The sequence below is a fragment of the Cynocephalus volans genome, chromosome 6, assembly GCF_027409185.1.
Source record: "Cynocephalus volans isolate mCynVol1 chromosome 6, mCynVol1.pri, whole genome shotgun sequence".
In the NCBI taxonomy this organism is placed as follows: domain Eukaryota; kingdom Metazoa; phylum Chordata; class Mammalia; order Dermoptera; family Cynocephalidae; genus Cynocephalus; species Cynocephalus volans.
In genome coordinates this window covers 133,859,264-133,874,530 of record NC_084465.1, presented here as the reverse complement: position 1 = coordinate 133,874,530, position 15,267 = coordinate 133,859,264, and the positions used below count along the sequence as shown (strand labels likewise).

Sequence of the window (15,267 nt, the reverse complement as noted above, 5' to 3'; positions counted from 1 at the left end):
GCCAGGGTTCACAAACATCACTGTCATTGTTTCTTCTTGCACTTGAAACTGCCCTTTCTGGAAGCAGCTGTAATGTTCCCAACCATCCACGTGTTTGTTTGTCACTGCCTACATGAACGTGAAGTGTTGGTATGGTTTGCCCAGTAGCACTTGGTATTCAATGGTGGAACTGCTGATTCCATGGCTACTGGCGGTATTCCCACTGGGGACACATGGAACAGTACATCCTCCAGTTACCAGCATGGATGTTGGGGTGTCTGCCATCCAGATGTCTCAGGTGCTCCCCATCTGTGACTGCAGTATTCCTTCTTCTGTATTTACTTAGTGAGCTCCTAGCTCATTGCTTCTTACATGGTACCGCCCAGTGTCCTGGTGGCCAATATTTGCCTTGCTTTGTATGAGCAACACAGAAGCTGCCAACATAGCCCAGGTTAGAATTGTGGGTCCAAGGCAGGGTGCCACGAGATGAGCCTTGCAGCCCAGCTGAGTTCCTGAGACTCCTGGGTGGACCAGTATAGGGAAACACTCTTTCAATACCAGAACCCCCGAAGCAAATGCCACTAATTCCTCTTGAGGTTGTGAGTGGGGGACACCCCAGGTGGCCTGGCCCAGAGGGGATGCAGCTTTGCTGAGTGTCTGGAGAGGAGTCGAGCATCTGAAGAAGGCTGGTTAAACTGGGGGGTCGGGAGGGAGGGAGGCGTTAAAGTATCTTCCAAACCTGGTCATGTGTGAGCCTACAGGAAAAAGAATTTCTGATCCCAGAACCAGACTCATCAAGCCACCTAATAGTACCAGACAATCCACTTACACTTTTTCGATAGTTTCCAGCCTTGTCAGAAGCAAAGTTACTTATTATCATATTTCAGAAAGCGGTTTCCAGTGCATGGTCAGTCTAAGCAAGGAAAACTGGTATTGTGCATTAGTGAGCCAAGCAGCTCCCAAGGAGAAAGCGCGGCCTTGCCCATTCTTGGAGCCCTGTGAGCCTAACAGCGGGGCCCCAGGGACGGTCTCCTGGATCCTGCCCCATGGGGACCCCAGGGACCCTCTCCTCCCTGGATTCCTGACGAAGGCCGCCCCTCTTTGAGTGCAGGGTTCGAAAAGGCAGCCTCGGCCATCTGTGAGCTCTCTGCTTTCTGCAGCAGAAAGGAAGGCTGCTCGGCTCTGTGTTAATGCCTTCTCTTTCATCTATATTAAGTAAATAAATAAAAAGAAAGCACCCCATTCCTCCCACCACTTTTCATTAAAAGGCAACAGATGTGGGGTCTCTCAGACAACGCAGCTGGGTCAGGTCGTGTCAGATAGAGCAGCTGTTTTCTCAGAGGGTAAGAGTGTTTCTCGGTGTTCTCTCTTTCAGCAATGAAGTCGTGAGGAGCGACTTGAAGAAGCTTCCAGCCCTTCCCACCCAAGCCCTGAAGGAGCACCCGTCCCTGGCCTACTGGTAAGACCCCAGAGTCTTGTCTAGGAGCCAGCGCCTCCCATGCACAGGCCCAGACCCCTGAGCATACCCTCCACTCGCACGTCAACCCCGACTCCCAGTTGTGTCAAGTATCTCATGTCTTCACCAAACCCTTTTCTACATTTATTTAAATGACATGGTATATGTGAGATCTCTCCCTCTCTGTTCTTTTCTTCCTAAAAAAAAAAAGTTTTTTAAAAACCTTCTACAATTTCACTTTGGAAGCTTTGCCCACTTCGGGAACCTTCATGCGCTACTTGAGTTTCATTTTGGAACATCATTTGATGACAGGACGTGTGAAGTTTTGAGATGTGGGAGAACCATGGGTTTTGTTTTTTGCTTTTTTTTTTCTTTGCAGAAGCGAGAGATTGAGTCTTTTATGTTCCTTCAATGGTTCATAACTCCTGATGTTGCTGCCATGTAACATTATGCCGTAGTTCATCTGTCGGGCCCTAAATTACTGATTCTGAGTGATTCGGCCACTTGAAAGTTGGCAGACTGCAGTCTGGGCCACAGCCGAGCCCGGCTTGCATTCCCGGCTGGTGAATGGGCAGCCTCTGGGCTCGGAAGCCCTGGCCGCTAGGACAGCCACAGCACTTCTCCGTGATTCCTTCTGCCTATCTCAGAAAAGTCAACACAACTGCTTTTATTAAAAAACAAAGCAGAGACCACGGAACAAGTCAATCCTAATAAGCTACAACATGGGACTTAGGTACTTCTATATACGTTTTTGAAATATACAGATTACTAACATTTCATCTCATATGGACACTTTTCCAGACAGTAAACTCGTTATTCACCATTCAGGTGACTTTCGGAGATTCTTTTGGCTGAGATAGGTCATGTCTTGATGTCAAGTTCATTAGCAGAATAAATCATTTCTTTCTGAGAGCCCACAGTCGTGGGGGAGCTGGACTCCAGGCCCGAGGCTGTGACCCCCTTCTGTGTCTGGTGGCCCTAATTTCATCTCTCTGAACTGCTTTGTTGCCAGTCTTCCTTCAGGAACACAGAGGTAGTTAATAATGGTTTTCTCCTTATAATCTAACCCCAAAGAGCAAAAGCTATTTGACCTGCAGGGATTTTGCAAGCATCTGCTTCCAACCTTCCAGCCTTACAGTTCACAATATAAATACCACAAAGTGACATTTCGTTTCCTTGCTCGTGGAACCTCTTGTCCTCCACCTCAATTCTTTATACTCCCTGGGCCTTTTCCGTATCCTCCGAACTGTCCCACTTCCAGGAAACCCGTGCAGAAGGAGATGGGGATGCAGGAAGATAACTGGAGGGACCAGGAATTCCTAGACAAGGTGACATGTTTGCCATCGTGGGCTGCATTGTTGGTTGTCTGGGGTCAGAGTAGCCTTTGGTCTGATCCATCCCTCGATCATCTGTCCCTTCATTTCTGTGTTTCTAAGCATTGTTACACCCCTGTATTAGTTCACTTCTGTTGACTATAACAGAATACCTGAAACAGGATAATTTATAAAGAAATGAAATTTATTTCTTATAGTTCGGAGGCTGGGAAGTTTACAGTCCAGGAAACACATCCGATGAGGGCCTTCTGGGTGGGAACTCTCTGCAAGGTTTCATGACAACCAGAGTATTACATGGCAAGAATGAGTGAGAGAGAGAGCTAATCTGCTCACAGGCTTTCCTCTTAAAGCCAAGAGATCCATGCCCATTATGCCATGAATGGATCGATCCACTCATGAGGGCACAGTCCTCACAATCTAATCACTTCTTAAAGGCCCCACATGTCAATTACCATAATAGGATTTCCCATCCTCTTAACACTGTTACAATAAAGGTCAAGCTTCAATGCGTTTTGGGGAACATTCAATCCACAGCAACTCCCATGTGCATTTCAGAGTTATGAACTCCTCTTCTCTTCTCTCTCTCTCTCTCTCTCGCTCTCTCTCTGGGTCTTTCTTTCATTGTCTCCACCCTGTGCTCTGTGTGCACACATACTACTGATATAGAAATGCCTTCCTTCAGGCACATGCTTTCTGTTCTTTGTCAATATGAACGTCTTCACCTGCATCCACACCCATAGCTGTCTTGCTAGAACACCCATATCTCTGGACCAGGCCAGCACGTTCCCTGGGCCTCATTCAGACCCATGGGCATCCAGACCACTGTCTGAATGCATTGAGCAGGTAGCAGGACAGGGAAGCCAGGTGTCCTCAGCTTCACAGCCCAGCTTATGCATAAACAAGTCAGTAGCATGGGCCGTACAGATGATACATTGCTAAAAATAGTAAGAATACCAATAGCCCTATTCACCTTATTTTATTGTGGTTGGCTTTGATATTCCAACCTATGTATTTGGATTTTTTAAAAGCACAGAATCAAGGAGAGGGATAAATGCCATTCAGGCTCCATGTAGTAGAGGATGAGGAGGGAGACAGAGCTAGTGGGCCAGGCTTGCTCACAGTATCTCCCTCTTGGCCTCAGCATCACCCATGTGTCAGCAAGAGGAACCATGACCCCTTACTGCTGGAGGAGACTGTCCCCCTGCTCCATCCTGGTCATAATCACATTGCCCACAGGCCCAAGTTGCTCTGATCATTCCTGAGCTGAGAATACGCAGTTACCATTCTTCAGGCCTCTTCTGCTCCCCGTGGCATTCACAGATGCCATGGGCAAACTGCAGCTGGAATAAGCCATCGCGAGCCCATGCGCACCTGCCAGGGTGGGCATCACAGCCTCATGAGCAAAGCAGTGGGTCTTAAGGTCCCAGCCAGACAGTCTGTGAACTGTGAAGGAATGACAGTCCAGGTAGCTTTCGTTACTTCTCTGCTGCCTTGATTTATGCATCTGTAAAGGGGATGGACCACACCAACCGACTTCAGACTGTAAATAAGTTAGGAAATAAAAAGTCACATAATAAAAAGCAGTGAAAGGTGCACAATAAGGCTGAGCAACGTGCAATAATCCTTTCTGCTAATTTTCCCCAAGTGTTGAACAAGCAGGGACTTCTCACGTCCCGTGATCTCCCTGTTGAGGAGGCATCCAAGGTACAATGTTAGAATTATGTGCCGGGGCCACAGAACAAGATGGGACGAGGCCTCACCTGGAGTCTCCCTCATGGGCCTCACTAGTGACTGCTGGACCACCCTGACCACCCTGACCTCCCCAACCAGCTAGGGTCTGTGGGGACATCTTCCTCTCCTCCCAAATCACTGACCCGTGCGGGCCAATGACATCATGTCACCCATGCGTTTCCTGCACGCTTTATCTGCAGAGAGGTGATTTAACTCAGTGACACGGCCCAGCCCATGGCCAAACACATCAGCTTGGGTCATTTGCCTTTTTCCTCCATGTGCTGCTGTGTGTCCTGCAGACAGTGCATTGGGATTCAGTTTGCTCTGGCCCCAGGGTTTCTCCCAATTACTCCACTGAGGACCCACCGCAGACCCGGGTGCTGAGGGACTATCTGTGGAGGGTGAAGCTCTGCAGGCCTCGGTGGTCCAGACAAGGTCCCGGCCAGCGTCAAGTGTGCTGTCACACGATGGACCCAAGCTGTTTAGATGGGGCAAAAGAAGCGGGAAATACTGGGGAAGGAGGAGGTGGCTGTTGTGGCTTCGCAGCCAGTCTCAGGCAGCAGGAAATACACGGTGGTGGGCAGTGGCAAAGATTCCCGCAGCTGCCAGGCACCATGAGACCCCCTGGTCAGGCCTTTTAGTTGGTAAAGAGCTGAACAGCGGCCTGACAGTGTTGTTGATGTTCTCTCTGTGTTTGTGAGCCTGGCGTGGGTTCATGGCCACAGCACTGTATTGACTGTCATGTCCCCACCTCAACCCAGGGTCCTCCTCTCCCAGGGCTACAAAGGAATTAGGCTTCTGTCTACTTTGAGTGGCTTGACCTTGGATCTCAGAGGTGACCCCACGAAATCCCAGATTGTGTGGTAGGAAACGTGCCAGCATAGCTGTTGATGTAGTGGGGGGTGTTGGGCGGAGGAAGCTAGAACAGCCCCAGAATCCACTGACACAGCTCTAAAGGCTTCGTGAGGCCGGGGCCTACCCTGGAGACGATGCACCTCGGGAACTGTCTGTCAGGAGAGGACTTTGTCACACTCAAAGTAGAACCTCCACCGCATATGGGAGCTGAGGAGAGAAAGGGCTAAGTCCGCCCCTTTCTGAACAGAGGGTACCCAAGACCCCACAGAAATGACTCTCCAGCCAGAGAAAGGCCCCCAGTGGGCAGCCAGTCTCCATTCTGGGTATTTATAAAGACACTTCCTTGTGAAGAGCTCTGACTGTCTTACATGCACCAAATTTCAAAGTACTCAAATCAAAAGATATCAATTGGAGGTGAAGATAGTGATTGAAAAATAAATTACCCACAAGGACTAGGTAATGAATATACAGAACATGCTACCCCCAAAGACAGCCCAGATGAAAAAGGAAACAGAAAACCAGAAAGCTTTAGATAGATTCTGGGATAATAAATTAATAATAGACAATAAAGATCAAAGAATGAGATCTTGAGGGTACATTCCCAGGGTCACCTCCCCTCGTGGAGCTTTTATGGGGAACAGGAAAGAGTCCCCTTGCCCGTGGTGAGGAAATGTGAGGCTTCTGGACTTGTCTCCGCAGCAGGTGGGATGTGAGGCCTTCTGCCGGCAACGTCCCCGTGGGTCCCAAGGCTGGCTCTGCAGGTCCGAAGGCAGCGGTGGGAACAGCCAGAGCTCCCATCTCACTGGGTGCCAGGGTCACTTCTCTGTACCCTGCCAGGCTGCCTTCCTCTCTTAGTGCCAAGGAGCCAGCTAATTGCTGGTAGTTTGAGAACTGAGATTTCAAAAGGTAAAGGAGTTTCCATCTAATTCTTGTGGCTGGTTTGTTGTTGCTTCTCCAGTGTTCCTTGGGAACTTTTGTTGCCTCATGGTTCATATTAACCAGGCCCAGATTCTAGAACTTTCTGTCCTCCTTGGAAGCACTCAGTCCCTGACTATGCATTCAGAGTAGGTAGGCTGTGGGCACTCGGTGAAGACAACACCTGCCCTCCCCCAGGAGGCCCTGCAGATGTGGAGATGGATTCAGGAGATGAGGCGGGTGAAGAGGAGGACACGAGACAGTTTAGCCAATGTGTCCCCTCGTGTTCTCTGCTGGCTGCCTCTTCCTCTTCTCCCATGGTATCATTTTGTACAAGAAGCCAAACCCAAAATCTGGAATTTCATCTTTTTCCACTGATTAGAAGTCCAAGGTACAGAGAATGCAAGTCCTCTGAGGGGAAAACAGACTTTTTTTTAGTAAATCGATAGCCCAAGGGATCTCACTTACGCTGCGTTTGGAAATGTCACTTCAGGTCAAATCATTTTTCCAGGAGCTGTTGGTTCCTTGGAGCTTCTCATGAGGTTGACTGGACTCAGAAGGGTCTCAGTTAGCAGGATGCTTGGCCATTGACATAGGGACTCAATAACAGAACTCATTTCTTCTAATTCCAGTGAAGACAGAGTCATTGAGCACTACAAGAAACTGAATGGCCAGACAAGAGGTCAAGCAATCGTGAAGTAAGTGCCCTTCCCAGTTCTCATGAAGATTGTGCTTGTGTGTGTGGATATAGCTCGTGTCAAGATTGTTCAATTCTGCTCAGAAAGACGTTATCTCTGGGGGGTGGTGTTTCAATTTAATCTTCAAGTAAACTATCACACTGAGAACTTTATCACATACACACAAAAATATGTATATAATGCCAGTTCTGCCGAATAACCACCCTTGTGTGCGTTGTGTGTGTGTTTGCGTGTGTGTTGTCTTCCCAGCTACATGAGCATCGTGGAGTCTCTCCCAACCTACGGGGTTCACTATTATGCAGTGAAGGTAAGTGAGCTCATTTGCTGAAGGCTGCCAAGCCTGCCCTGAAAAAGCAAACAAACAAACAAAACCTCTCATTTTTTTTTTCTTTTTAATCTTACTGAAGATTATTTTGTTGGGAGTGAGGCAGGGCAGGACTTGGTCAGGAAGATTGCATGCCAGGGGGAGCTGTCAATTTTACCCCCAGTGCAGTAAGACTCAATACATTTGCCCTCCAAAACTCATGTTCTCTTTTGTGAAATGGTTTTTTTAAAAAATCCGTACTTCCTTTCAGTCTCAGAAGAATCCTTAGAGATCAGAACTACAGAGCATCTCAGGAGGAAGACTCCATCTAAATGCAAGGAGCTGTGAAGAACAAAATCTTTCAATGTAGTGTTTTTCCTGGTGGTCAAATGATGTGTAAGCAACGTCACAGCAGTAGAGAGAGGTTGATAGGCTGACAGGCTGAGTACATGACTGCTTAAGGAGACAGGATCTATTGTCTTAAATATTGTGATGGCGAGTCCAACATGACATTAACCTCATTCTAAATTCCCTATAATTTTATACATAAAGACCCAGGCTGGGAACTCTTCTTTGAAATAATAGATGAATTTGTCCCTCTGAGCCCTTTTCTGTGATGAGAAAGAAAAACTTCCCTTCCTTCCCCTTCCTTAATTTACCCCTCCATGAAAAGTTTAACTAAGTCATTGCCCACAGTCCAGCCAAAAAGAACAAAACACTTCTGAACTCAAGACAGTTCTACCAGCCGACCTCTTGCTCTTCTGCCAGTGTCTTTCCCCGTGTTTCCACCCAACTATGTTTTTAATTTCTTTTGACTACAACATGCACCGTGTTTCATTCCTTTTATGTCATCCTCGGCCGCTTGTGTAACACTGCCCATGCCATTGGTACACATTTACCTGCCTGTATCTCCTGCTGAAGTGCAGGCTTTTGATGGCAAAGACTACGTGTTGGGGGCCGGCCCGTGACTCACTCGGGAGAGTGCGGTGCTGATAACACCAAGGCCCCGGGTTCGGATCCTATATAGGGATGGCCAGTTCGCTCACTAGCTGGGCATGGTGCTGACCACACCAAGTTAAGGGTTAAGATCCCCTTACCGGTCATCTTCTCGGAAAAAAAAAAAAAAAAGACTACGTGTTGTATTCTGTTGTTTACTCCCAGAACCCAGCCTAGTGCCTGGCACATAGTAGATGTCCAGTAAATATTTACTAAGTAAATGTGTATTGAGAATCAAGTTGAGTGGTCGGATGTATACATTTCCATGATGGGAACTAATGTTGGAACTCCAGTTGTGGAGCTCAGAGCTATGAGGCATGTGTGGGGACTCTAGTCCCATCCAGAAGCCTGGCTTAGGATCTCTTAAAGCCTGCAATGGTTAAATTCTTCCTGATGTCCTACCAAAGTTCTTCCCACCAATGCACATTCTTAATCCCTCCTCACTGTCATTCACAGAACTCATACAACCATTGCAACCAGCCCTGCCCTTCTCAAGCCTAAACTGTAGTCTGTCTAGGGCAGTGTGACCTGGCTTCCTGGGCTCACTTCTGTCCCATAAGAGAAAGGTGAATCCTATAGGGAGACTATCCCCATATGAGGCTGTGCCTGCAGGTGGCCACTGGAGTCAGCGGGCAGTCAGCTCCACAAAGGAAATTCAATTCTGCATGAAAATAGGCTCAAATTCAACTGTGTTGGCTGCCAGTGTTAACCATACTGCTAGTGAGAGTTGTGGAACCCTTTTCTATTTTGCCATCTTGTTACCATAAAGGAAACATAAAGATCCAACAATAGTTCCTGACATTATGATAAGAGGCATTTCGAGACATCAAACCGTGAGGTTTTCTCTCACTTGCAGAAATATTTCATGGTCATGTGTAGCAAAGGGGTCTGCATTACAGAATGGAAACCAGGAATCCAGGAATTCTAGACTGTGTTCTCTGGTTTGCTGTTTGTTGTAAGTTTGAGCTCATTTTCATCTCTTATTATTAAAAGAGAGATTAAGAAATTTGCCTCCCTGAGCACCCCCCCTACACGTCTTCTGAATATTGGAAGACTATTCGAGATACAGGACACTTTGTCTGGTCTTGAAGCTTGCTTGCACCTGTGGTTCATTTCTTTGTCAGCCCTAGAACTTAACAAAAAGGCTGCCTCTGGTACACAAGGTGCTTCAAAAAGTTCGTGGAAAACGTGAGTTAAAAGTTAATGCAAATCGTTCCATGAATTTTTTGAAGACTCCTTGCGTATGCTTTCTACTTTCTCATAAAACTTTAGAAAGGTGCTCTTTTTTCACTTTGCTAGAGAGCAAGAGCAGGATTTGTGATTTTCAAAGGGCCAGATGAGTATGGGTATTTGGCTCTCGAAATCTCAAAGCACAAGCAATTGCTCTGCTACCTATTTGGAAAAAGAGCACGTGAGCGTAAGCAAGCCTAACCCAACCATGTCAAGCTCACTATTTGATGGCCTTGTGATCTCACTGATGCGCTATTTTACGTGCATGACAGCACTCACTGGTCAATCTGAGGTTAAAGGGGCAATGGGCTTCACCTTGGTCTGTTCTCTGAAACCACCACAGTGCACACAGGTACTTCCCAGAGACAGGGGTTTAAGATAAGGATTTCATACTACCTTTAAATTTTTTTAATAAATCATATACCCTGCCACTTTTTCAAAAATTTCAAAACATTTCTTTTGTCTTTGAGCTTTCCTTGAAATAACTCATGTCCCACAAATATTTGAAAACCATCATGTTAATTTGGGGTTTTTCAGACACTTATCATGGGCATGTATTAGGTTATTCAGAGACATAGAAATTAGGATAAATCTAGGGAAAAGCAGCTTGATATGCCCACTATAAAATCATAGCATTTGGGAACTTTAATTAACAACTCAGTCTCCTATTTGAAAGGAAAATTGCAACTTACACTGAGATGATAAGAGGTCTCTGTTAAAGGAATAAACAAAGGAACTTGGGGTTTCTAAATCAGTCCCAAGATGTTTCGTCTTCAGTTTTGCTACTTTGTTCAACAGCATGAGTCCTAAGATCCTGCCTGGAACCCAGCTGTCCTCTCGGGTGAGCAGGACGTCAGGGTGACATCTTCTGCCCTGTGGCTTGCTGGGGCTGGAAGGGTCCTGGGTAAAGCTGGGCTGGCACTTCACTCTGATTTGTCTTTAAAATGAGGGGAATCAGCTTCCGTGATCCCACGGTCCCCTCTAGTTTTGAGATCCCCTCTAGCTTTGAGAATCGATGAGTTTCTCAGCTCAGAAGGTCGATCATTTCATTAGAATGTGCATCTCCCAAATTTTCCTTTGTGGTGAGTGAGGGACCCAAAATGGAAAGCCTAAAGTCTCAGAAGGAAAAAAAAAAAGAACAGGGCATTTGCTCGTTACTTATAAAGGAGAAAGCGACTGTGCAGCACAGCCGGGTCCCCAGCCCAGGGTAGCTTCCCTGTCACATGTTCACGTAACCAAGCATCACGCGATGATGGGCACATCTGCTAAGGTAAAAAGTACACTGGTGGGCTCTCTCCATTCCCCGGAACTTGCATTCCCCTCATCTTCAGCTGAGCCAGGAAATCTCCTCTTGGTTCATGTTTATCTTCTCCAACCCCATATTTACCCCTATTTCTTTTGATGTCCTAGGACAAGCAGGGGATACCGTGGTGGCTGGGGCTGAGCTACAAAGGAATCTTCCAGTATGACTACCACGATAAAGTGAAGCCAAGGAAGGTAAATGGGGGCTCCTTTGTGGGCTTAATGGCTCTCAGATCGAGGGAGGAACAGGCAAATGAGCAAAGAACACGTGCAGCTTAAGAACAGCCGATCCCCTGCTGGTTTAGTAGTAGACAAGTTACTCCACAGCAATCTGGTCTGAGCTCCCTGGGTAAATATTTTCTCTCCCTGTCTCTAAGGAAATCCAGGCTGTTACAATTATTTAAGGCAAGACAGCTCCTACATTTCCTGGGGGGCTGTATATTTTAGGAAAAGGAGGTGACATCGCTCTGAATCCCGAGGCCAATCTGAGATTTCCCCAAAGGTTTTCGGGACCAGGTGAAGGGAAGTGAGCGAGCTGAAAGAAGAGATTGTAGGTCAAAAAGAGATTAAAAAAAAAAAATAGATTGAGTGGAGTTCCTGGAAATCCTGCAAATATCTTAGGGCCTACCAGAAGTGATCAGAAAATCTGGACAAAGAGAAAGGGGAGAGGACGAGGGTCCGCAAAGTCATTGTAAACACACAACGGAGTGCTGGCAGGGAGCGCGGAGTTTGGATTCTCTCTGTTTTCATTTACACACATTTTTCAGACCAGAACAAATTGAAAAATTATAATGGAAAAATATCTTTGAGGCAAGTGCTGTCATTCAGATTCTCTGGCAGAGAATGACAGGGAGATGGTATGCAGTTCAAACCCTAAAATACGTATTAAAAATCCATCTAAACCACATTTGCTCTAGGAGAGAGAAAGCCATATTGGTCCATGACGCCACTCCAGATTGCCTTCCAAGCTTCTCTGTCCATGAGTGGGATTGAAACCCACACTATGTATCTCAGTTTATCATGATCTATCCAGTTAACATCTGTCCTTAGTCAACTTCTTCATTAAATTGATAATGGGGTGAAATGGCCCTAAGTTGGAGAAGATTTTCACTCAATTGATCAGTAAAAGTCAGTTAAGGTCTAAGAAAAGATCCTGAGAAAATAATGGTGGAATTATTCATTAGGAACAATTCTGCAGGAACATGGCTTTTTGGGGGGTGTGCTGTTTTTTGTGTATCTCCAAAACCTCTCGTTCCCATTTCTGTGCTGCAAGAAATGAACTGGACCCTGTGTTCTTGTCTTTTCCGTACTTTTTTTCTCAGTCACAGGGTGTATACCTCCTCCTCACTAGATCTTTCTTCGTGCTTCCTCTGTGGGCTTTTCCCCCGTGGCCTTTTAAGTTTTCCATTTCTTGTCTTCTGGAGTTCTCGTGTCCTCCCTCCTTTTTATGTAAACTCTCTTTTCAACCCACCTGCCTGCTTCTTCTGATTGCAAAAGCCAAGAATAGTTCTAAAGCCTTTAACAAAATCCTGATTGCAGTAGAGTCAGCTCTCTCTTGGCCACATTGGTGGAAGACCCAAGGCCAAGGTGGGTAATTGAGATCTATAGCAGAGTTAATTAAAACCCAGCAATTGAAATCTCCTCTCCCTCTAAGCTTTTTCAAAGACATGCTAACGAGTATTCATCCTTGTTTGGTTCAGTTTATTAATATGTTTAAGCTTTCTTTATTTCTCTAATTGAAGTTCTAATGAAGATCTAAAAGGTGATGAGATAGCACTTGATACTTGTAAAACACAGCATGACAATAGCAAGGACAAAATGGAGTGTGACTATTATTGTAAGATTCTAAAACAAGCTTCAAGATAAGCAAAAGAAGCTAAGGTATGAATCATCCGCCATTGAATAATAGAATTTACAATAATTTGTGAAACTTTTCCAGGGCAGTGACTTAAAAATGTTTAAAGGTCAATATGTTTTTCCAGGGCATTTTCTCTAACTCATAATGAGTGGTTATCTAAAATAACTTGTTTCTGTGGCCTTCGAGGAAGAAGTTAGAATTCTGAAACCTATTACTAACTGAAGGACAGCTCAGGCTATCCAAACCATCATTCACTTATTTATTCAACAGACGGTTATTGTGTACCTACTGTGTGCCCAGCACACCCCTGGGCACTGAGATAAATGGGACATAAGTCACGTCCTCCAGGCCTGCCCAGGGTATCAAGGACAGAGAGGTGCGATACAGAGTCGGGGAGAAGAGAAAAGTCTTCATGGAGGAAGCAAAGAGTAAGCGGGCCCTCAAAGGAGGAAGAGAGTCGCAGATGGAGGAACAGGGTGGGGAGGCGTGCAGGAGAGACCAGTGTGCACAGTGAAGGGGACAGTGCCATTCGTGGCTGGGACACCAGGTAGGAGGGGAGTAGCTGGTGCTGTCTTAGGCTTTGCTAAGAGGACTTCATCCTCTAGAGGCAGTGGGAGCCATGGAGTATTCGAAGCCAAGGAGCACCATATCACATTTTCCTTGTTCTGGAAGCTTCCTTCTGGCAGCTGTGTGAGAGGATGGATTAGAGGGACACAAGACATTATTAGGATAGTGTAAACCAGAATCGGCAGGGGCTTGAGGTTGGCTCTCGGTAACAGGAGGGTGAAGGGGACAACTGTGTGGGGGAAGAGCCTGGCGGAAAGGGGAGGAGGACTGTCCAGAATGACAAAGCACGGAGTCTAAGAGAAGGGGAGATCTGTGAGTGACCAGAGAGTGCATAGGACATGCAAACTTTTGGGCTTGACCTGGGACATCCAGGTAGCTATGACAAGTGGGCAGCTGGGTATTCCATCCAAGCTCAAGAGTATTGTGAATTTCTAAAGCATAACTGAACCAGAGACTGCATGGGGAGGGAAACAGGAGGCAGTCAGCACACCAGAAAGGTCACCAGTAGCTGTGAGTAAGAGATTCAGTCCCCTGTCATGATGATCGCCTTGTTACACAGAGGCAGGTCCTGGTTGCATGGACCCTGAAGCTTATATGATTTGGGTCTTTCTTTAAGAAACAAATGTACAATCTGAATATAAAATTAAGAAAGGCCTGAGAAGGGAAGCGAAGCCTCAGCTTCATAAGCCTGAAAAGGTCCCCTCCTCTGCTAAGATGTCAGGTGGAACTTAGAGGTAAAACCAGAGACTCAGTGGGAGCCACAGCTAAGTCCCAGCTTCAGAAAGAGCTAGAGAGGGTGCCTGCTGCTGCTTCTCATGCCCAGCCTCATTGCCATCATAAAAAGGCATGTTTAAAGCATGTGTGAGTCTTGAGAGCACAAAATACACAGCCTGACTCCCAAGCTCTGAATCTAAAGAGACGCATGCATGTGCCAATGAATGTCAATGCAAGTTCATGTGTAAAGTGCCAGAAGCCTGTCTTTCGTGCCTGTGGCCAGTGGTTCTTACCCTCCGCTGTGCATCAGAAACTCATATGAACCTGCTGGACTGTCTAGATGCCACCACCTCCTGCGGCCCTCCTGGCCGCCATCTCTGACCCAGCCCAGAGAGCCTCACAAGGATTCCAGTGGGTGGCTGGAGATGAGGACTGCCACTTGCAGCCATCTGGGCTTCCTTGGCAAGCTCAGGCTTGGGGAAAGTCAGCCAGGCTCAGCAGGAGTGGCCAACAGTGTCCCTGCACACTGTGAGCTGGGGAGTCCCAAGCACAGGACTCAGGGCTGGCTGGGTGAGCCGCATGTGAGCGATGGCCCTCCAGGTGGCGCCACTCCCTCCTGGCACCAGGGAGCCTCCAGGGGCACTCAGGAAAGAGGCTTCTGCAGCACCAGCTGCCTCTCCAGCCCAGGCAGCTGCTCCTGCCCAGCGGCACACAGAGCCCTCCCTGACACTCTGACCCAGTTACAGCGGCTTCTGTCACATGGCGCCACAATAATAAGAACCAACATTCAAGTAGAGGCAGAGGCAGGGTGAGCCTACTCCCTTTCTTTGAAGGGCCTAGGGGCATGAACTGGCACACTCGACTCTAATAGCCTCAGCAAACCATTAGCACAGCTGCAGAGCTCAGTAGCTGCTGGTGAGAATCCACTCAAGGGTTTCCATGTGGCCCACCAAAAAAAAAGCCACCAAGGAGGGGCAGCTGATGGCCATCCAGAGGCCGGCAGGACTGTAGCTTGTTCCTAGTTCTTTGCCATTCTGGTTTCAGAGTCTACCCAAAGCCGCTCACCCCTCCCTCGGAGGCTTGGTGGCTTTGGGAGAGATGGAGTACAACATGAGGCAGCTCACAGGTGGACTGGAGAAGAGAGGACACTTCAGTCCCCTCCTAATCAGGCCCCCACTATCTGCTATCTGGACCTTCTACACAAAAGGGTTCCTGGCCTTCCTGAAACACAGCCCTCAATGCTGGCTGCTGAGGTTTGTTTAAAAGAGAAAACAGCTTTTGTCCTCAGGGCACATGTGTCAGGAAGAGCTAGACATGTAGGGACACCC

General features: G+C 47.2%; 1 protein-coding gene across 3 annotated transcripts in view; it reads left to right on the top strand.

The window, feature by feature from the left end:
- FRMD4A (FERM domain containing 4A) overlaps positions 1-15,267 on the top strand; it is a 204,342-nt gene that overhangs the window by 118,349 nt on the left and 70,726 nt on the right. For all 3 annotated transcript variants that reach the window (XM_063099750.1, XM_063099752.1, XM_063099749.1), the window contains exons 8-11: positions 1,355-1,438; positions 6,903-6,968; positions 7,218-7,275; positions 10,909-10,995. In XM_063099750.1, coding sequence (XP_062955820.1) covers positions 1,355-1,438; positions 6,903-6,968; positions 7,218-7,275; positions 10,909-10,995 — 295 coding nt within the window. The remainder of the gene's footprint in view (positions 1-1,354; positions 1,439-6,902; positions 6,969-7,217; positions 7,276-10,908; positions 10,996-15,267) is intronic.